Below are 22,284 nucleotides of genomic sequence, written 5' to 3' on the forward strand. Positions count from 1 at the left end.
CTAGTATTTTCCCTACTACTGATGTTAGGCTAACCGGTCTGTAGTTCCCTGTTTTCTCTCTCCCTCCTTTTTTAAATAGTGGGGTTACATTTGCCACCCTCCAATCTGCAGGAACTGTTCCATAATCTATAGAATTTTGGAAGATGACAACCAGTGCATCCACTATTTCCATGGCTACCTCTTTTAGTACTCTGGGATGCAGATTAGCAGGCCCTGGGGATGTATCGGCTTTCAGTCCCATTAATTTCTCCAGCACTTTTTTTACTAATACTAATTTCCTTTAATTCCTCCTTCTCACTGGACCCTTGGTTCCCTAGCATTTCTGGGAAGTTATTGGTGTCCTCTTCTGTGAAGACAGAACCAAAGGCCTAGAAATTCAGTTGTTTGCGCCAGCCACTAGTGCCTTAGGAGGAGGAGAAGTGGGGTGCTAAGCGGCTAGCGCCCGGGCGCGGCGCGATCTGCGCCTCTCGCGAACTTCAGTTAAGATTTAGCGGCGGCGCAAAACCTTTGCGCGCGCTCAGCTGCGCGCGCAGATCCTGACATCATTTCATGGTGCAATGCCCTTTGTGCGCCCCAAACCGGAAATTCAGTGGCGCCGGCCTGTTCGTCTAGGGGCCCCTTGTGACTGGTAGAGGGGAACGGTTCCCAGTCGCTGCGGGGGGCGCTAATTAAAGGGGACTCCTGCAGTATAAATGGCAGCCATTTTGCACCACTCCTTCTTTGTGAGAGACGGATCTTTGGAGAGAGACAAAGGTAGAGAGCTTTCTGGTTTGGCTCAACACTCGCACAGGTACTTGTGGCTTCAGGCCACAGCTTTGCCCTTGTCTTTAACTTCAGAGTCATAGCATTGATTGGAAACATATAATGGGGGCTGCAATGGGTGGAAACGTTGGGCTTCTCCATTGCATTCAAAGGGCTCAGAGACGCCGTGAGAGAGTGCCAGTCATGGCCAGACGGAGAAGGGGCAACAGGCGTTGGCAAAGGAGGCCTTACCCACCCAGGGTATACCGCCAGCAGTTCTCATATCTGAACATGTCTGAGGAGCAGTGTGTTCGGAGGCTGCGATTCCGAAGGGCGGTGGTCACTGAGATCTGCCACCTGCTTCGCGGAGATCTGCAGCCACAGCTGAGGAGCAGGACGTCTCTGTCGGTGGCAGTGAAGGTGACGGTGGCTCTCAACTTCTATGCCACTGGCTCCTTCCAATCCGCTACTGGGGACATTTCCAACATCTCCCAGTTTGCGGTACATTGCTGCATCTGCCAGGTGACCAATGCCCTTTTCAGAAGGAGACGTCAGTTCATCTCCTTCCCCATGACCGTTGACAAGCAGCAAGAGCGTGCAATGGGCTTTGCTGCATTAGCGGGCTTCCCCATGGTGCAGGGCGCCATTGACTGCACGCATGTGGCTTTGCGGGCACCTCTAGAGAATGCCGAGGATTACCGCAACCGGAAGGGCTACCATTCGCTCAACGTGCAGTTGGTGTGTGACCACAGGCAGCTCATCCTAGCTGTTAGTGCCCGCTTTCCAGGCAGCAGCCACGATGCCTTCATCCTGCACCAGACTTCTGTGGCAGACATGTTCGAGGCCCAGCCTCACCCACGAGGATGGCTTCTCGGGGACAAAGGCTATCCTTTGTGCACCTGGCTGATGACCCCGCTCCGTGCGCCCAGCACCCCTGCTGAAGAGGGATACAATGAGAGCCATCAAGCAACCAGGAACATCATTGAGCAAACAATCGGCGTGCTGAAGCAACGGTTCCGCTGTCTGGATCGTTCCGGGGGAGCCCTACAGTACTCGCCTGAGCGAGTCTCCCATTTCGTTGTCGTGTGCTGCATGCTGCGCAACCTGGCTATCCGCAGGACTCAGCCACTGCCAGCAGACATTGGAGGACCACCAGAGGAGGAGGACCAGCACAGGAGGGAGGCAGAAAGTGCAAGGGCCGCCCGTCGGCGGCTTATTGCAAGTCGGTTCTAGGCCCCCTCTCAGGGAATGGCTCGTGCCAATGGCAGAAGATGAATGTAGCCGCTCCACAAGCCCTCAGCCGAGCAGGGCAACCAGGACTTCCAAAAGAAAGCATGGACAGTGCGATTTAAGAATTTTTTTTACTATGATACCTCTGTGCCCTTCCCACATGACAAACTAATGGAGAGAAACCCCCCCCAAAAACAGAAATACACCAGTCTCGGCCTTTACAAGTAAAACAAATATACTAGTCTTGGCCTTTAAATATGAAACAAATACACCAGTCTCGGCTTTTATATATGAAACAAATACACCAGTCTCAGCTTTTATAAGTAAAACAAAACATTTGGCCACACCTTCTACTTTTTGCCCTGCGAGGGTGATCCGTTTCGCTTCCGTGACTGGCCCCTACCCGCCCTGCAGCTCCTCCTCAATGGGACCCCAGTGGCTGCAGCAAGGCTGGGGGAAGGCTGCTGAGGGTCAGATGGTGAGACAGCAGATGCCCTTGGGGGTCAGCCTGGACCAGCTCTGGGCCTGGAGGGGCCGGCTGCTGACTGCTCCAACTCTGCTTGGGCGGCAGCAGTCTGTCCAACAGCTGGTGGCAGCTGCAATGGAGGAGTGACAGTGTTGGCTGCAGGAATGCTGCCAACCTGACAGATCACAGGCACTCCCTGGTCGGCTGAGACATTGGCACGCGCACGGGCCAGCACTGCAGCATGCGCAGCAATCTGCTGAGGCACAGACTGCTGGGCTGCTGCGGCACAGCGAGTGCCCCGGCAATGCCTGGCCGATCCAGCGAGTGTGGCAGCAGTTAGTGCCTGTGTGGCCCTGGTCTGTGTCTGCATGACAGCCGCCAGTGAATGCATGGCACGACTGAGCACTTGGCTAGAAGCCGCCTGTGAAGCAGCGAAGTCCTGCTGACTCCTAGCCTGTGCTGCCGCGATGTCCTGCAGACTCCTGGCCTGTGCTGCACTGAATTGTTGCAGACTCCTGGCCTGTGCTGCACTGAATTGTTGCAGACTCCTGGCCTGTGCTGCACTGAATTGTTGCAGACTCCTGGCCTGTGCTGCCCCGAATTCCTGCACACTCCTTGCCAGTGACTCTATGGAGTCAGGCATCCTTGCCACTGCAGCCATGAGCTCAGTGTGCCTGCGCTCAGCCTGGGCGCCCATTTCCGCTAGGAGCCACACCTCCTCTGCGCTCACCGTAGCAGGACTGGAGGCCGCACTCACCCTCCGGGGAGAAGGCCGCCGAGCTTCCCCACCCCTCCTGCGTTGCTGCAGCCCGCTGGGCCCCGGAGCTTCGCTATCCTCCGACCCTTCCCCCCTGCTCCCCTCCAGGGAAGATGTGTCACCATCATGGCCATGGGCTGCCTCGGCTGAGGGTGTCCCTGATGGGCTGGCTTCCTCTTCCTCCTCTTCTATGTCTGACTCGGACACAGTGCCAGCTTGAGGGGCCGCCTCCTCACCTGGCAAGTCACCATCTGAAAGCAGGGAGGCACAAGAGTTGCTTTAGAGTGAGGACAGGGCGGCAGCGAGGGAGGCATGAGTGCTGCTGTGCACTGCATTGGTTCGATAGTGGCAAAGGATGCTGGCGTGAGGCGCAAGTGGAAAGGGAGAGATCAAAAAGGTGATGACCTTACCATTGGTGCCCAGAACAGGGTCAGCATCTCCAGTGGCGACGGGGCCACTCAGCCGGCCTGCCATGATCCGCTCCACTCGCTGCTCGAGGTCGCTCAGCTGTTTCAGGTCAGGACGGCCTCCCCCGGTCTGTCGCTGCTGTCTTCTGTTATGCGCCAGCTTGGCCTGCAAGAGAAAGGACCGCCTCTAAGTACAGTGTCAAGCCCTGATCTTACCCGCACTGCCTCCCATGTTCGATTAGCCCTGACAGTGTCAAGCCCTGACCTTGCCCGCACTGCCTCCCATGGTCGAATAGCCCTGACAGTGTCTAAAGTCCTGATTGCGCAAGTGCTTTTCATGACAGTCCCATAGCTGCTGGATGAGGGCTGGCCATTAGGGCTTTCAGACCTGTTTGGCCATAAAGTGAGGTGCACATGCAGGGATGAGGAGGATACTGGAAAGGGTACTCACCCTGACAACCCGAGTGAGGTCGTTGAATTTTTTCCGGCACTGGGTTGGTGTCCTGCCAACCACGCTGTTGGACGTGACCCTGTTTGCCACATCCCTCCATGCTTTCCGATATTCGGCGGGCAGCGGCCTCCTGCCACCCTCAGGGAAGAGGATATGGCACCTGCGGTCCACTGCGCCAACCCAGCCTCAGGTCACCCTCGCCGAAGCGCTGCGCTCTCTCCCTGGCCTTCTCCATTCTCCTGGGCGTGGAGCTGTTCCAGAAGCAGTGTTCAGGCCTTGCCTTAGGGCTGCAGTGTGCAGGGCGTGGCAGCCAAGCAATTCCACCCTCCCCCTTTAAGTGCTGACCGGCGCCTGACTGTCTGGCCTCAATGAGCAACTCGCCGCACCTGCGCTGCGCCCGCCTTCGGTGTTTGCGCCCCGGATCGCCGGCTTAGCGCCTAATGATAGTCGTGCATCGCCTGCTTTAGCGCAGCAGCAACCTCTTGGGGTGATGCAACTAAATATCGGCGAAGGTGGCGCAAAGTTAGCGAACGCCATGCTGTAGCGCCCCAAACGTGGCTATACTGAATTTCTAGGCCAAAGTATTTGTTTAATTGCTCTGCCATTTCCTTGTTTGCCTTTATAAATTCTCCCGTTTCTGACTGTAAGGGACCTACATTTGTCTTCACTAATCTTTTACTTTTTACATACTTGTAGAAGCTGCTAATTAAAGGTGTTGATCCCTCTTGTAATTTTGTCACACGTTATGGATTGACAAATATTGACTGTCAGTCTAAAATCATTACTGCTTCTGATTGTTTTCCCAGCTAAGCACATAGTAACGCTTTTTTTTACAAATGAACCAAGCCTCTCTTGCAATTGTGATGGAAAATAATAGAAAACCTAATCATTATTCTTCCGCCTCTGTCACATCACCCACTTCCACCACTACCTTACCCCATCTGTTGCTGAAACCCGATGCTGTGTCCTGTCCAGATTCAACTATTCCAATGCTCTCATAGCTAGCCTCCCATCCTCCACCCTCTGTAATCCTCAGCTCATCCAAAACTCTGCTGTCCACTCGGACCTACATTGGTTCGTAGTCCCTGATGTGCCTCAATAATTCCGAGACTCGATGTTAGCGAAACAAAACAAGGCTTTTATTAACTTAGAAGGTAACACGTAGTGGAGAGAGGTATCTTCCATCTGGAGGGCTGCAGTACTGGATATGAGGCCAGACTGAGCTTGCTTACATAGGGGCCAGGTATGGGCGGAGCCCTACACACAACACATTCCAATATACAATACAATGGTGAGGAAACGGAACCGGGGGAAGGGAAATGAAACTGAAACCGACCACAGTCACAGGCAGTGATGAATGGAATATTTCATCACATTCACCCCTTCTATAGGTTTAGTCTGTTCGGGGGTTTGATAGTCCTCTGCGACCGACGTGGCTGTTGCGGTGCCGCGGGTGTCGGCTGGGTGTCCCCGGTAGCCTCCTGGGTCTCTGCCGGGGGTGCCGCCAGGGTTGTTGAAGGGGTAGTTGGTGGGGGTGCCGTTGGTCGATGTTCTTCCGGGGGTGATGAAAGAGTAGTGGGTGGGTGAGAGTTGCTGCGATCGTTGTCGCTGCTATCGCCGTGGTTGTTGTCGTTACCGGCTGGGGCGACGTCTTTTATGGACACGGTGTCCTCCCTTCCGTCGGCGTGCCGGACATATGCGTATTGGGGGTTGGCGTGGAGTAGGTACACTGGCTCCACGAGAGGGTCCGTCTTGTGGCCCCTCACATGCCTTCGCACGAATACCGGACCTGGGGTGGAGAGCCATGACGGCATGGATACGCCTGAGGTGGATTTCCGGGGAAAGACAAACATTCGTTCATGAGGCGTGGCATTAGTGGCAGTACACAATAGCGACCGTATCGAATGGAGCACATCCGAGAGGACTTCCTGCCAGCGGGAGATAGGGAGGCCCTTGGTCCTTAGAGCTAGAGTGACTGCTTTCCATACTGTCCCGTTCTCTCGCTCCACTTGGCCGTTACCCCGGGGGTTGTAGCTGGTGGTACGGCTCGTGGCGATCCCCTTGGACAGCATGTACTGGCGTAGCTCTTCACTCATGAAGGACGCCCCCCTATCCGTATGGATGTAGCTCGGCATACCGAACAGGCAGAACAGGCTGTTGAGGCATTTAATGACCGTGGCGCTGGTCATGTCTGGGCAGGGGAAGGCGAATGGGAACTGGGAGTATTCGTCCACAATGTTCAGGAAGTAAACATTGCGGTCGACGGACGGGAGGGGGCCCTTGAAATCTAAGCTGAGCCGCTCAAAGGGCCGTGTAGCATTGATTAAGTGGGCTCTATCTGGGCGGTAGAACCGAGGCTTGCACTCAGCGCAAGTGCGGCAGTTCCTGGTCAGAGACCGAACTTCCTCAATCGAGTAGGGTAAGTTACGGGACTTTATGAAGTGGAACAGCCGCGTGACCCCTGGGTGGCAGAGGTCGTTGTGGAGGGTCTGTAGCCGATCCCCGGTGGCGCTGGCACACATCCCTCGTGAGAGGGCGTCAGGGGATTCGTTAAGGGCCCCTGGCCGGTAAATGATGTCATACTCGAAGGTGGAGAGCTCGATCCGCCACCTAAGAATCTTATCATTTTTAATCTTCCCCCTCTGTTTATTATTGAACATAAACGCTACCGACCGCTGGTCGGTAAGTAGGGTGAAGCGTTTGCCGGCTAGGTAGTGGCGCCAGTGGCGCACTGCCTCCACGATGGCTTGGGCCTCCTTTTCCACGGAGGAGTGTCTGATCTCGGGCCCTTGGAGGGTCCTCGAGAAGAAAGCTACGGGCCGCCCCGCCTGGTTGAGGGTGGCCGCCAAGGCGAAGTCAGACGCATCACTTTCCACTTGAAATGGAGTGTTCTCGTCCACTGCCTGTAGCGTGGCCCGCTCAATATCCTGCTTAATGCTTTTGAAGGCGGCGTGGGCCTCAGCAGAGAGCGGAAAAGAGGATGCTTTCAAGAGGGGGCGGGCTTTGTCGGAGTAGTTGGGGACCCATTGGGAATAATAAGAAAATAACCCCAGGCACCTTTTCAGGGCTTTGGGAGTGTTGGGCAGGGGCAGCTCCCGTAGGGGGCGCAATCGGTCGGGGTCTGGTCCGATTTCCCCATTCTCCACCACGCTGCCTAGTATGCAGAGGCGCGTGGTGTTGAAAACGCACTTGTCCTCGTTGTAGGTGAGGTTGAGTTTTTGTGCGGTTTCCAGGAACCTCTTGAGGTTCGAGTCGTGATCCTGCTGGTTGTGACCGCAGATGGCGACGTTGTCAAGGTAGGGGAAGGTTGCCTGCAAGTGGTGGTCATCGACCATGCGGTCCATCTCCCTCTGGAAGACCGAGACCCCATTCGTCACCCCAAAGGGGACTCTGAGGAATTGGTAGAGGCGTCCGTTCGCCTCGAAGGCGGTGTACGGGCGGTCCTCTGGTCTGATAGGGAGCTGGTGGTACGCTGACTTAAGGTCGATGGTGGAGAACACCCGGTATTGGGCGATTTGGTTCACCATTTCTGATATGCGGGGTAGCGGGTAGGCGTCTAGTTGGGTGTACCTGTTGATCGTTTGGCTATAGTCGATCACCATCCGTTTCTTCTCGCTACCCCTTACCACTACCACTTGGGCGCGCCACGGGCTGTTGCTGTGTTCAATAATGCGCTCTTTCAGGAGCCTGTCTACCTCGGTCGCGATAAACCGCCTGTCCTCCCAGCTGTACCTCCTGCTTTTGGTCGCTATTGGCCGGCAGTTAGGGGTAAGGTTCGCGAATAGCGAAGGCGGCTTTACCTTCAGGGTAGCCAGACCGCACACTGTGAGGGGCGGCTGGGACCCACCGTACTTGAGCGTGATGCTTTGGTGGTTGCACTGGAAATCCAGGCCCAAGATCACGCTCGCACATAGATTCTTCATGATTAATACTTTAAAATTATCATATACAGTTCCGTTAACGGACAATTGTACCGTGCAGTAACCCAGAATGGTCGATGTCTGGGTTTTATCAGCCATAGAGATGGTACCCTGAGTAGGGACCACCTTTAGGGAGAGTTGTTGTGCCAGTTCAGGGTGGATAAAACTCTCCGTGCTTCCACTGTCAATTAAACATTTAACCCTGCACCCGTTTACCTCGATGTCCACCATTGATTTGGATAGCGGGTGCGGCCTGGTCTGGTCCACTGTGACCGATGCCACTGTAGGGCCCTGATCGAGACAAGATGGCGTCCACGCTGTCTGCTCATAAGATGGCGGACCCCACGAGGTCGGGCAAGATGGCGTCCAAGATGGCCGCTCCCACGGCGCGCACGCGGCGGTGGTGGGTTTTCCGGCGGTTGGTTTTCTGGCGGGGTTCCCTCTGCACACCTTCCCGAAGTGCCCCTTCTTACCGCACTTAAAGCAGGTGGTGCCTTTCGCCGGGCACAGGTTTCTGGTGTGCTTTGGCTGCCCGCAGAAGTAGCAGTTGGGTCCCCGACGCGTCGCGGCTGTCGTAGGGCTTCTGGGGGGAGAGCGGGGCCCCGACGGTGTCGGGCTGCCGGGCGGGGAAGATGCCTTCCAAGATGGCGGCGCCCCTGGTGCACATGTGGCGGCGTGGACGGCGCGGGCTGAAGAGTAGGCGTCCGAGTTTCTCTGGGCCACATCCAGGGATCGCGCGGTGTCCGCAGCCTGTTTCAGGTCCAATCCCGTTTTTTCCAGCAGTCTTTGCCGGATGTAAGTGGAGCTGAGGCCTGTGATAAAGGCATCGCGAACAAGCTCGTCAGTGTACACTGCGGCTCTTACATCTCGGCACTTGCAGTCTTTGCCAAGCATTTTCAGGGTGCCTAGGAACTCCTCCACCGATTCCCCAGGTCGCTGTGCGCGAGTAGCGAGCAGATGCCTAGCATACACCTCATTCGTAGGCTGCTGGTAATGCGCCTTTAAGATGTCGCAGGCGGCCAGGTACGTGTCGGCGTCTTGGATGAGGCGGTAAACCCGGTGGCTTACCCAATTCCGCAGAATTCCGAGTTTCATACTCGCAGCGTCCGTAGCGTCTTTGACGGCTGCGGAATTGTCCAGGAAGAATTCCATACACATAAACCAGTGTCCGAAGCGTGCTGATGCATCCGGAGCATGCTGATCCAAATCCAAACGTTCGGGTTTCAGGAGTTGATCCATTGTGTTGAAAAATAAGTTAATAAAATTGATGTGCCTCAATACTTCCGAGACTCGATGTTAGCGAAACAAAACAAGGCTTTTATTAACTTAGAAGGTAACACGTAGTGGAGAGAGGTATCTTCCATCCGGAGGGCTGCAGTACTGGATATGAGGCCAGACTGAGCTTGCTTACATAGGGGCCAGGTATGGGCGGAGCCCTACACACAACACATTCCAATATACAATACAATGGTGAGGAAACGGAACTGGGGGAAGGGAAATGAAACTGAAACCGACCACAGTCACAGGCAGTGATGAATGGAATATTTCATCACAGTCCCCCAAATCTCATCCAAACTCTCTGTCCCTACAGAGGGAATTTTGCCAGCCCTGGGGAGGCGGGTCTGCCTGGAAAATGGCAGAAACTGGGAGCGGGCACCGAACCCGCCCCCAACCCGTCTCCGTGCCATCTGCCCAGGAGGCGGGTCCTCGTCTCCTCGAGGCAGGAAGGGGATTACAGCCACTTAACAGGCAGTTAACAGGCTTATTCCCTAGCATTATCCTCATTTTACCAACACAAGTGTGGGCTTCCCGACGACGGGAAACCCCACCAGGGTCAGCGAGGCGAGCAGTGGGTCTGCGGGGGTCAGAGGATTCAAAAAGTGTGCTGTGGAGGTGAGTGATGGGTGCAAGTGTGGAGAGGTAAGTATGGGAGGTGAGTGAAAAGTGTTAGAAAAAGTTTCCTTTCCTTTGTTTCTTCCTGCAGGCTTCAACCATTGGGGATCCGGAGGCTCCTCGTCTCCACGGCAGAGATGACAGAATGGCTGCTGCATTCTCCGATGCAACAGCCATCTGATTTCTGCTCAGGAAAGAGGTTTGGTGAGTCTTCAGTACAAGGACTCACCAAAGAACAGAGATTGTCAGTGTTTGAGTGACAGCTTCTCAAAGCTGTCAAACGATGACAATTCATCTGTCAACATTTTTTGACAGATGAAATGACATACGCTGATGTTCTCTGTCACCGAGCTTAACAAGGTCAGTCAAGGGAAAATAGCGTGGGTTGGCCAGATGTCGTTGGGGGCGGGATTGAAACCCGACAAGCAGCAGTCCCACCCCCAATGCGCCCCCGTTGATAAAATTCCCCCCTACGACTCTAGCCTTTTGTGCATCTTCCCCTCACTCCACCATTGGTGACTGTGCCTTTAGCCACATAGGCCCCACGGTCTTGAATTCTCTCCATAAACCCCACAGTCTTTCTGTCTCTCCTCCTTAAAACCTAGACCTTTGATCAAGTTTTTGGTCACCTGTCTGATATCTCCTGCTTTGGCTCGGCATCCATTTGTTTTCTGATTATGTCTCTGCGAAGCACTGTGAGACATGTTTCCATGTTAAAGACTTAAATAAGTTGTTGTTATGAATAAACTATGGAAAAATAGATAAAACTTCAGAATGTTCTAGTAATTAAAATTAATTTTGAGTGTTCAAAGATGCAGAGACCCACAGTTGTCTCAGAACTAAATTATTTTTTGATGCCTATGTTAGAGCTAAAGTTTTCCTGCAAAATAAAACTGCTGTTTCTAATTGTGTCTGTTGGGAAATGATTTTTTGGGGGGGTTTGCAGCAGAGCCTAATCATGATAAAAATGAAAAACCACCAATGCTGAAATATACGAAGAGGGAAATTTCCAAAACCTCTTTCTCTTTCAGTTGCTGATTGATCCGCAATGCATTTCCAGCATTTTTACGATTTTGATTCAGATTTCATTTGTGCTCAGTTTGTGTATCACTATCTCAGATCGTCCCTCTTCAGTCTTTGTGGACTCTAGGGGAATCGAGGGATATGGAGATCGGGCGGGAAAGTGGAGTTGAGGTCGATGATCAGCCATGATCTTATTGAATGGCGGAGCAGGCTCGAGGGGCCGAATGGCCTACTCCTGCTCCTGTTATGCTCTTACATTCAGGTCTAGCTCTGGGATTGGCAGGAGCCCAGGAGTAAAGAACCAGATCCAGCAACAGGTGTGGCAACACCATAAAGAACTTGATAAGAACATAAGAATTAGGAGCAGGAGTCGGCCATCCGGCCCTTTGTGCCTGCTCCCCCATTCAATAAGATCATGGCCGACCTTCTGCCTCAACTCCACTTTCCCGCCCGATCCCCATATCCCTTGATTCCCCATGAGTCCAAAAATCTATCTATCTCAACCTTGAGTATGCTCAATGACTCTGCATCCACGGCACTTTGGGGCAGAGAATTCCAAAAATTCATAACCCTCTGAGTGAAGAAATTCCTCCTCATCTCAGTCTTAAATGACCGACCCCTTATCCTGAAACTAGTAGTTCTGTGAATTTTTTCATGGGTAGAATCGTTTACAAATGTGCAGGTAATGAGGTAATCTTGCACGGGTTTCACTGTATATAATTGTACGGGGGAAAAGGTGTTTTTTATACTACTTATTTTGAACGCTTTGGGCCGTAATTTGCTGTGGCAGGGCATCTAACAGCATCTGCCATTATTTAGAAATGCCCTTGCACATTTAGGTTTTTTAAATTTGTGCATGGCAAGTTGCTGAAAGTGCAAGCTTGTAACGTCACAGCAAGAGTAACAGAGCATCTGGGACCTGAGTGAGCAGGGCAAGCAACTGTGGAGCTTCTTAACCATTCAGATTGAAGGATTGTGAAATAAACAGTCCAAGGGCTGAAAGGGAAGTGTAAGTTAGAATGGGTGAATTCAATGTCAAAATAGGTACAGAAAGAGAAATAAAGAGAGGGAAAGAAAGACTGGATTAAGAGAGAAGAAAAAAAAGACAGAAAGGAAAACTAAAAAAAAAAATTTGACAGTTTTAAAACTCCAACAACAAATAAATCCTTCAGGAATGAGTCTCCATGCTTGTAATAGTTAATTTTCAGTGACAGAGAGGTTAATTGGCAATAATTAACACTTATCACATCGTTAAAAGGGTACTTAGACTGAAATGTAAGAAATCACACAACACCAGGTTATAGTCCAACAGCTTTATTTGAAATCACAAGCTTTCGGAGCGCTGCTCCTTCTTCAGGTGAAGTGGAGAAATGCATAAAGACACAGCTTATATAGTCAGAGAATCATGTCAGATGTTTACAGGTAACCTTTCCAACTGCCACTTATCGCACCTCGGCAGAGAGATAATCACAGCAGTCAAAGGTGTGAATGGTGTCCAAACAGGTCAGTCAGGGAAACATTACATCAAAGAACAATGAGGTGGGGTCACAAGGGGTCAAATATTGCAGATGCTGGGGTCTGTATGAAAAACAAAAAAACAGACAAAAAACATTTTTTTTGGCTGGAAATCACAGCAGGTCCAGCCGCATCTGTGTAGAGAGAACAAGCCAATGTCGACTCGAGTCTGGATGACCCTGCATCAGGTGGGGTTACATGTAGCGTGACATGAACCCAAGATCTCGGTTAAGGCCGTCCTCATGGGTGCAGAACTTGGCTATCAGTTTCTGCTCGACGATTTTGCGTTGTCGTGTGTCTCGAAGGCCACCTTGGAGAATGCTTACCCGAAGATCGGAGGCTGAATGTCCTTGACTGCTGAAGTGTTCCCCGACTGGGAGGGAACACTCCTGCCTGGTGATTGTTGCGCGGTGTCCGTTCATCCGTTGTCGCAGTGTCTGCATGGTCTCGCCGATGTACCATGCTCCGGGGCATCCTTTCCTGCAACGTATGAGGTAGACAACGTTGGCCGAGTCACATGAGTATGTACCATGTACCTGGTGGGTGGTGTCCTCACGTGTGATGATGGTATCTGTGTTGATGATCTGGCATGTCTTGCAGAGGTTGCTGTGGCAGGGTTGTGTGGTGTCGTGGTCGCTGTTCTCCTGGAAGCTGGGTAATTTGCTGCGAACGATGGTCTGTTTGAGGTTAGGCGGCTGTTTGAAAGCGAGTAGTGGAGGCGTGGGGATGGCCTTAGCGAGGTGTTCGTCGTCATCGATGACATGTTGAAGGCTGCGAAGAACATGGCGTAGTTTCTCCGCTCCGGGGAAGTACTGGACGACGAAGGGTACTCTGTTGGTTGTGTCCCGTGTTTGTCTTCTGAGGAGGTCTATGCGATTTTTCGCTGTGGCCCATCGGAACTGTCGATCGACGAGTCGAGCGTCATATCCCGTTCTTACAAGGGCGTCTTTCAGTGTCTGTAGGTGTCCATCGCGTTCCTCCTCGTCTGAGCAGATCCTGTGTATTCGCAGGGCTTGTCCATAGGGGATGGCTTCTTTAACGTGGTTAGGGTGGAAGCTGGAGAAGTGAAGCATCGTGAGGTTGTCCGTGGGCTTGCGGTAGAGTGAAGTGCTGAGGTGTCCGTCTTTGATGGAGATTCGTGTGTCCAGGAATGAGACTGATTCTGAGGAGTAGTCCATGGTGAGTTTGATGGTGGGATGGAACTTGTTGATGTTATCGTGTAGTCTTTTCAGTGATTCTTCGCCGTGGGTCCATAGGAAGAAAATGTCGTCGATGTATCTGGTGTATAGCGTTGGTTGGAGATCCTGTGCAGCGAAGAAGTCTTGCTCGAACTTGTGCATGAAGATGTTTGCGTATTGGGGTGCGAATTTGGTCCCCATGGCTGTTCCGTGTGTTTGGGTAAAGAACTGGTTGTCGAAGGTGAAGACATTGTGGTCAAGGATGAAGCGGATGAGTTGTAGGATGGCATCTGGAGATTGGCTGTTGTTGGTGTTGAGTACTGAGGCTGTCGCAGCGATGCCGTCATCGTGGGGGATACTGGTGTAGAGTGCCGAGACGTCCATCGTGGCGAGGAGTGTTCCTGGTTCAACTGGTCCGTGGGTGCTGAGCCTCTGTAAGAAGTCTGTAGTGTCGCGACAGAAGCTGGGGGTTCCCTGTACGATGGGTTTCAGGATGCCCTCGACATATCCAGAGAGGTTCTCACACAGGGTTCCGTTGCCTGATGCGATAGGACGTCCAGGTATGTTGGCTTTGTGTATCTTTGGGAGGCAGTAGAAGTCACCCACGCGGGGAGTACGTGGGATGAGAGCATGTAGGATGCTTTGAAGGTCTGGATCGAAGGTTTTGATCAGTCTGTTGAGTTGGCGGGTGTGTTCTTTGGTCGGATCTGCGGGTAACTGTCTGTAGTGTTCCTGGTTGTCCAGTTGTCGGTATACTTCTTTGCAATAGTCCGTTCTGTTCTGTATGACGATGGCACCTCCTTTGTCTGCTGGTTTGATGACGATGTTGCGGTTGGTCTTGAGAGCGTGGATGGCGTTGCGTTGTGCTCGGGTGACATTCTGGACTGTCTTGTGAGTGCGGCTGATGAATCTGGCATTGATGCATCTCCTGACAGCTTGAGCATACATGTCAAGCTTAGGGCAGCGACCCTCCGGAGGGGTCCAATTTGACTCTTTCTTCTTCGGTTGCTGCACTGCGGACTGAAATGGCCAGGACTTAACTTTCTGTGGCGAGTTTAGTTCGTATCTACCATGCAAATACAGCAACTTAACGCCATTCAATGCATTTCAATGGTGTGCCAAACAGCAAGATGCCATTTTCACAAAACTAACGGCGGAAGCGGCTCAACTCAAACAGCAACTTTTGGATTTCCGCGTTTAACCGCGCATCTACCCTCACCTGAAGATGCTGTACCATTTGCGCATAAATAACGGTGAGAGCTATTAGCTTCACCATTATTTTGATAGCAAATTACGGAGCAGTATGTAGTTTTCAAGATTATTAACATATCCTTGTTCTTCATTCTTCAGTTCACGTGTATTATTCGCTTTTTGCTGCTGAGAGCAGGCAGGTGGTCTCTTCTTGGTGAGGCATATGGTACTACCCAGGGTGGACTAGTCCCTCCAGTGTTTATACCCCCTACCTCCACTCTGCAGCCTCTGCTTAGTGTCTCCCAGATTGGTGTGGGTAAGATTGGCAACTGAGTGGATGTTATGTTTTTTTTTATACTATCTATTTTTTGGGGGTTCAGCATCATAGACCACCTTCCCGGTGCCCGCCCGCACCATAAGCAAGCACATGCTTGCCGCAACCTGAACTGTGTCTTTACTTGTCCAATATCTAGGCAAATGTAGCGAGCCCAAGGGCCAAACAGAGAACCTTTGCCATTGTATTTCAGCTTACCGAATATGTCATGTGCCTCCACGTGACATCCTCAGCTTCAGCAAAGGTGGAAGAATAAATACTCTGTCAGACGGCAACTTAGGTTATAAACTGCTAGTCAAATTTATTGAACCGTAAACAGATAAATGAATTGTATTAAATACAAACAATTGATTTATAGTAATTGCAAGTTGTACTGTGCTCCTTCAAATGCCATAAACAGCAACGGTGTTTCTCCTGTGCGAACACAAGACAAAATTAACCCCTGATATACAGTCCCTTATACCTTACGTGGTTGTAATTACCCTGGAGTCTGTGGCCTGCCCTATCACTGTCTGGTTCAAAATGAATGCTCACTACGAGGTCAGCCTCAAATAAACTATTCAAACTCCTTTCAAAATACACCAAACAAAGGGGCATTATCATAAAATATGACCATATATATTAGATGGTCAGCCATTCACACATTCAAAACAGTGTTTGCCCCCACAGGTACAGCTGTCACTCACTGTAGGATCCAAAGACATCTCTCAACCTGTCTGTGTGTATCCAACTGAGGTATTAAACTGACCAAATTGAATAGAATGACACCTAACCTGATAGGTGTCAAGAAACACTTCTTTGGAATAATTTATTTGAACTGATCTTTTGCTTACCAGAACGTAAGGTGTATTTTCTGCAACTTAAGGAAGCAGATAGCTACACCTAACATTTAATGTGATGGCCAGATTCATACCAAGATAATAAAATATATAGGCCCCAATTTGAGCCTAAGCAGTCTGGCAGGAACGGGACGGGTTCAAATCAGACGCCGTTTTACACAATGTCTGATTTTGCTCTCCATTGACTATTGTGCTCTACTCGAACCTGCCCCATTCCTGCTGGCGGGTTCGATTAAAATCGGGGCTATAGACTTTCTTAATATTAGAAAAGTGATGAACTCCATATTCATCACAAATGGTAGATTAAATTTGCCTTTCCCATTCTGTTGCATTGCGTTCTAATACTAAATTATTTAAAAAAAAGACAAACAACCCACTGTACCACTGAATATACAATGCACCTTATTGGTCAGTAAAAAATTATCTTACTGTCGGTCAGAAACGGATGATCAGTACGTGTGTTTAAAAACGCATGTGCAAAATGCTACTTTCTACCATGCAGTATCTATCCACTAGTATCGCTGTTATGGGTGCAGGTTTTGCTCCAATGGTTGTTGCAGTATAACAGACGTATTGGTGTATTCTGGATTTCTCTTGAACCACCTAACAACAATGATTAGAAAAATGCATTAGTCCTGTCTTCTATTTGTGCTGTAATACCAGGTATGGCCAGATGCCCAATAGTCTGATGAAGTTAGTATCACTAGATCTTTTTCTAGGTCTCATTTGAAGGCAGTTTGTGAAAAGCCTGAACAATACTTTGAGGTGCCAATAATACTCAACTAACCATATATCAAGTAACCACCATATGATACCTTACTTCAGCTCCCCTAATGACTGAGTGGCTAAGTGAGTTATACACAGCAGAAAAGTTTAGGCTTAGCTGCATGTCTGTGCTGATGTGACACAGAGGAGGGAATTATGTCTAATGGGGTTCTGGTACCATCACTTTAAACTCCGTCTGTATTCAAAGGGTGTCGAGCAGTCAGCTCAGCAACTTTTTTTCAATTGTTTTTGGGATGTGGGCGAGGCTGGCAAGGCCACATTTATTATCAGATCCTAACTGCCCTGCGAAGGTGATGGTGGGCCTTCTCCTTGAAGCACTGCAAACCTTGTGCTGATGGTGCCTCCTTATTGATGTTAAGTCGGAAATTCCAGGATATTAACCCAACAATAATGAGGTTAACGACAGTATATGTCCAAGTCAGGGTGCTGTGTTCCCACGGCATTGCTGCTCTTAGGAACATAGGAACAGGAGTAGGCCATTGAGCCCCTCGAGCCTGTTCCACCATTCAGTGAGATCATGGCTGATCTGCAACCTAACTCCATGTACCCGCCATTGGCCCATATCCCTTAATGCCTTTGGTTAAGAAAAAGCTATCAATCTCCGATTTAAAATTAACAATTGCTTTAGCATCAATTGCCATTTGTGGAAGAGAGTTCCAAACTTCCACCACCCTTTGTGTGTAGAAGTGTTTCCTAATTTCACTCCTGAAAGGTCTGGCTCTAATTGTTAGACTATGCCACCCCATCCCCCTCCCCCCACCCCAAGTCCTAGAATCCCCAACCAGCAGAAATAGTTTCTCTCTATCTACCCTATCTGTTCACCTTAATATCTTGATAACTTCGATCAGATCATCCCTTAACCTTCTAAATTCTAGGGAATACAACCCTAATTTGTGTAATCGCGCCTCATAACTTAACCCTTGATGTCCGGGTATTATTCTGGTAAACCTACGCTGCACTCCCTCCAAGGCCAGTATATCCTTCCTACGGTGTGGTGCCCAGAACTGCTCACAGTGCTCCAGGTGTGGTCTAACCAGGGTTTTTTATAGCTGCAGCATAACTTCTCCCTTGTATTCTAGTCCTCTAGATATAAAGGCCAGCATTCCATTCGCCTTTTTGATTATTTTCTGCACCTGTTTATGACATTTTAATGATCTATGTACCTGGACCTCCAAGTCTCTTTGGACAGCCACTGTTTTTAGCTTTTCACCATTTAGAAAGTACCCTGTTCTATCCTTTTTAGGTCCAAAGTGGATGACCTCACATTTGCCTACATTGAAATCCATTTGCCACAGTTTTGCCCATTCGCTTAATCTGTCGATATCCCTTTGTAAGTTTCTGCTTTCATCTACGCTGCTTACAATGCTGCCTATCTTTGTGTCATCAGCAAATTTGGATATATGACTTTCTATGCCATCATCTAAGTCATTAATAAATATTATGAATAGTTGAGGCCCCAACACAGATCCCTGTTGGACACCACTAGTCACATCCTGCCAATTAGAGTACCTACCCATTATCAATACTCTCTGTCTCCTGCCGCTCAGCCAATTTCCTAACCAGGCCAATGATTTGCCCTCAATTCCGTAGGCTTCTTAGTTAACAGTCTCTTATGTGGGACTTTATCAAATGCCTTCTGGAAGTCCATAACCAACATCCATTCCCCTGTCCACTACTTTAGTCACTGCCTCAAAAAATTCAGTTTGTTTTGTCAGGCAAGATCTACCTTTCACAAATCCATGCTGGCTCTCTCTGATCAACTGAAAATTTTCGAGGTGTTCAGTCACCCTATCCTTAATTATAGACTCTAACAATTTCCCAACAACAGATGTTAGGCTAACTGGTCTATAATTCCCAGGTTTCCCTCTCTCGTCATTCTTAGATAGCGGAGTGACATGCGCAATTTTCCAATCTAAAGGAACGGTTTCTGAATTGAAAGAACTTTGGAAGATTATAGTTAGGGCATCTGCAATGTGCTCACCTACTTCCTTTAAAACCCTGGGATGGAAACGATCTGGTCCTGAGGATTTGTCACTCTTTAGTGCCATTATCATCTTCATTACTGTTATTTTACTTATGTTGATTTTATTGAGTCCCTGTCCCTGATTCAATATTAGTTTCTTGACCTTCTCAGTGAAAGAGATCACAGGAGACAGGTGCTGTCAAAGTTTCCTTGGTAAGATTTTTCAGTGCATCCTGTAGATCTTAAATATTGCAACCACAGTGCACCAGTGGTGGAGGGGGTGGATGTCAAGTCTAGTGGCAGGGACACCAATTAAGCGGACCACTCTGTCATGGATGGTGGCGAAATGTTTTATTGCAGTTGCACCCATTCAGGCAAGTGATGAGTATTCCTCATGCCTTGAGCCTTGTAGATAGTGGATAGGTTGTGAGGGGTCAGGAGGTGAGCCACTCGTCACAGAGTACTCAGCCTCTGCCCTGTTCCTGTAGTCATGGAGTTGATATGGCAGGTCCAGTTTAGCCACTGGTCAGCGATGACCCCCAAGATGTTAATGCCGGTGTGTCAGCAATAATGTAGCGCAAATTTGTGGCACTTGTGTACCATTTGCTTATGCCTGGTCCTGCTGTAGGTTGGCATGGCCTGCTTTATTATCAGAGGTGTTGTGAATGGAGCTGATCACTGGGAATTTCTACGGGAACATCCCACTCCTGCCTTTATGGTGGAGGAAAGGTCATTGATGAAGTAGTTGCTGATGGTTTGGTGGAGGACATTTCGCTAAGGAACTTTTGCAGTGATGCCCTGGGCCTGTGAGGACTAGCTTCTGACAACCACCTTCCATTGCGTCAGCTATGACTCCAGCCTCTGGATGATTTCCCTTAGACCCCCATTCTACGTTTTATTAGGGGTCTTTAATGCCATACTCGATCAAATGCTGCATTGATGTTAAATGCTGGCCTTGCCAGCGACACCCACATCCCATGAATGAATAAATAAAAAGTAAGTTACTCTCACCTCTCCTTGAGCATTCAGCTTTTATGTCCATGTCTGCATCAAGACTGTGGTGAGGTCTTGAGCCGAGTGGTTTTGTTGGAAGACAAACTTAACATCGGTGAACAGGTTATTGGTGTTGCTTGATGGCAAAGTTACTAGCCTCTAGAAGGAGCCGTCAGTAGTGGGCCTTCCTCTATAAAACACAAATGAATCTCCTCTCTCAGGAAAATATAGTTAAAGATTAAATTATGGTTAAAGAATTCGTTCTGGTTTGGTAGTTTCCTCAACCGGTTTCAGTTGAAGGGACCTAGGACAGTTTAGAATTACGGTGAAATCAGAAGAATCCTGTATAAATCTTAAAGCAAGTACAAGAAATTAAATGAATCCTTAGAGTTGCTACCTATTTACTATTTTACCATTCTGAGATGTAAACTTATCACTCTTGTATCGTTAGACGATTCGCTTGTTCATTGTTTACTTAATAAATTAGTTACTTTAAGCAAGGTCTGTTGTAAGTCTCAATTCGCTTTCAAGGACTGAATGGAAATCTTATGGTGCCGTAAGAGTGTTTAATAGCAATTTCCAAACAGGGCTTGCTGTTCATTAACTTGGGAATATTCCCAAATCCTTTCCTAGAGTTCCAGGCAAAGATGAGCACTGTTGAAGGCTTAGGAGTTGGAACTTGCCCACTAGCACACAAACCAAAGTAATCGAGCATAAAAAGCTTTGCAGTACTCAAAAATGTGACAATTGGGTTAGTTACCCTCAGCCAAGGCAGCAATGGGGGCACTACAATTAGTCTCAATGTCCTTGGGTAGGGAAGGAAAAAAATCAATCATGCTTTCTCTTTCTGATAGCTAGCCATATAAATGCAGATTGTTGTTACTATGGTGCAGTAACCCTTGTTGGACATCTCATGCGTGGATGTAAAGTGAGGACAGAATCTGGTTTAGCTGTGATGCTGGCCATAGTTAAATAACCTACTAACACTCACTGTTTAGGTTTATGCATGAAGAATAGTTTGTTGGGTGAGGTACAATCGGGCTGTGGGCAGCTGTACTTCAGTGTGAGTAACCTCTTTCAGTAATGGGGAAGCAGTAGGAACTTGAGGAAAAAAGAAAAATAACTTAATTTGATTTTCATTTTTCAGTCTACAGTGCTCTAAATATAGATTAGATCATAGTTAAGTTAATTTTTTTTAAGTGATGATCTGTTAAGGCCTTATGACTCGGATGGTTGAAATTTCTCTGCTAAAATAGGTTAACAAATTGTTCAAATATTGCATACAGGAATTTGACACAAATGCATTAACATGTGTGCTAAAAATAGGGCACAGAATCACAGAGCAGCTAAGGATGGATAATAAATCGGGCCTTGCAAAGCTAAACTCTGAGAACTGCCTTCTCGGCAGCTACACATTCACAGTGGGGGAAAAAGGACATGTTACATATAGATGATTGGAATAATTAATCGGTATATAGCAAAGCTGTGTAGAGTTCACTTGGCTGGACTAGAAATGAAATGTAAAATTGGTAGCCTCCATACCTTTTATTATATATGTATACGTCTGGCAGGTTGGGCATGTGCAGCCTGCGTTTGCACTTGATGAACTGATGGTTGTTTCTCTGTCTAGGACGAAAAAGGTCAGCCACTGCTACAGGATTACCTACCGCCACATGGAACGAACATTAACCCAGAAAGAGGTGTGCACCGTTCATAAGGCAATTGAAGAAGCCACCGTGGAGAAAATGGGAGTAGAAGGCAGATTTTAAAATCAAGAGTATTTTTCTGAAGTTCGCCTGTCAGTTTTTGTCGTGCTCAACAAATGATGAAATACAAATGAAGTTGCAATTAAGGCCAATCCTGATTTCAGTAAAGCTCAGCATTTTGGAAGAATATGTCTACTGTTGTTATTTTGTGTGTGTGCGTGTGTGTGTGTGCAGAGACACTAACCTTCATTTGTAATACAGAAAGGTTTTTCTTCAGGTTTTATGCTGTGGTCCATGTTAATTGGCTCCCAGGAGTTAAGCTGCTTCAGAAAGTACTGGGCGGCGTCAGACCAAATTAGCCTACTACTGACACCTTTTCCACATCAAGCAACTTGATAGCAGCTTTCCTGACATGGAAGGCATCAGAAATATTTGCTTTTATATGCAATAAATTATTACAATGATTGATGCAGGAGAAACAGAACACAAATATGTCAATTTGGTCTAAAAAACATTCCAGCATGCCTTAAAGACCCTCTCACTATAGGTTGATTCTTCACAGTGTATGTTTAATCCTGTTCTGAATAGTCCTGATTTTATTAATTTCTAAATTAATAAGAAAATAAATGCAAATGATTATGCATTTGCATGATCATTTTTAGTAGTTGAGCACCTATGGGATACTAGAACAAGTTTACTAAATGGACGATAGCAAAATACTGCAGATGCTGGAAATCCGAAATAACAACAGAAAATGCTGGAAAAACTCAGCAGGCCAGGCAACATCCGTGGAGAGAAAATAGGGTCAACGTTTCGGGGCAAACCCTTAGTCTTGACAAAGGGTTCACCCGAAACGTTGACTCTATTTTCTCTCCACGGATGTTGCCTGGC

The 22,284-nt window shown here is 48.8% G+C and overlaps 1 protein-coding gene across 7 annotated transcripts in view; it reads left to right on the forward strand.

Moving 5' to 3' along the window:
• The window catches only part of fars2 (phenylalanyl-tRNA synthetase 2, mitochondrial), a 577,514-nt gene extending 555,934 nt beyond the window's left edge, over positions 1–21,580 (forward strand). For 6 of the 7 annotated variants that reach the window (XM_085989235.1, XM_085989234.1, XM_085989239.1 and 3 more), the window contains one exon: positions 21,318–21,580. In XM_085989235.1, coding sequence (XP_085845361.1) covers positions 21,318–21,456 — 139 coding nt within the window. In that variant the 3' untranslated portion in view covers positions 21,457–21,580. The remainder of the gene's footprint in view (positions 1–21,317) is intronic. The other variant, XR_015078551.1, reaches the window with a different exon arrangement.
• Positions 21,581–22,284: the final 704 nt, after the last annotated feature.

Source organism: Somniosus microcephalus, chromosome 5 (assembly GCF_052327205.1).
Source record: "Somniosus microcephalus isolate GS21.2 chromosome 5, FLI_Smic_1.0, whole genome shotgun sequence".
Taxonomy (NCBI): Eukaryota; Metazoa; Chordata; class Chondrichthyes; order Squaliformes; family Somniosidae; genus Somniosus; species Somniosus microcephalus.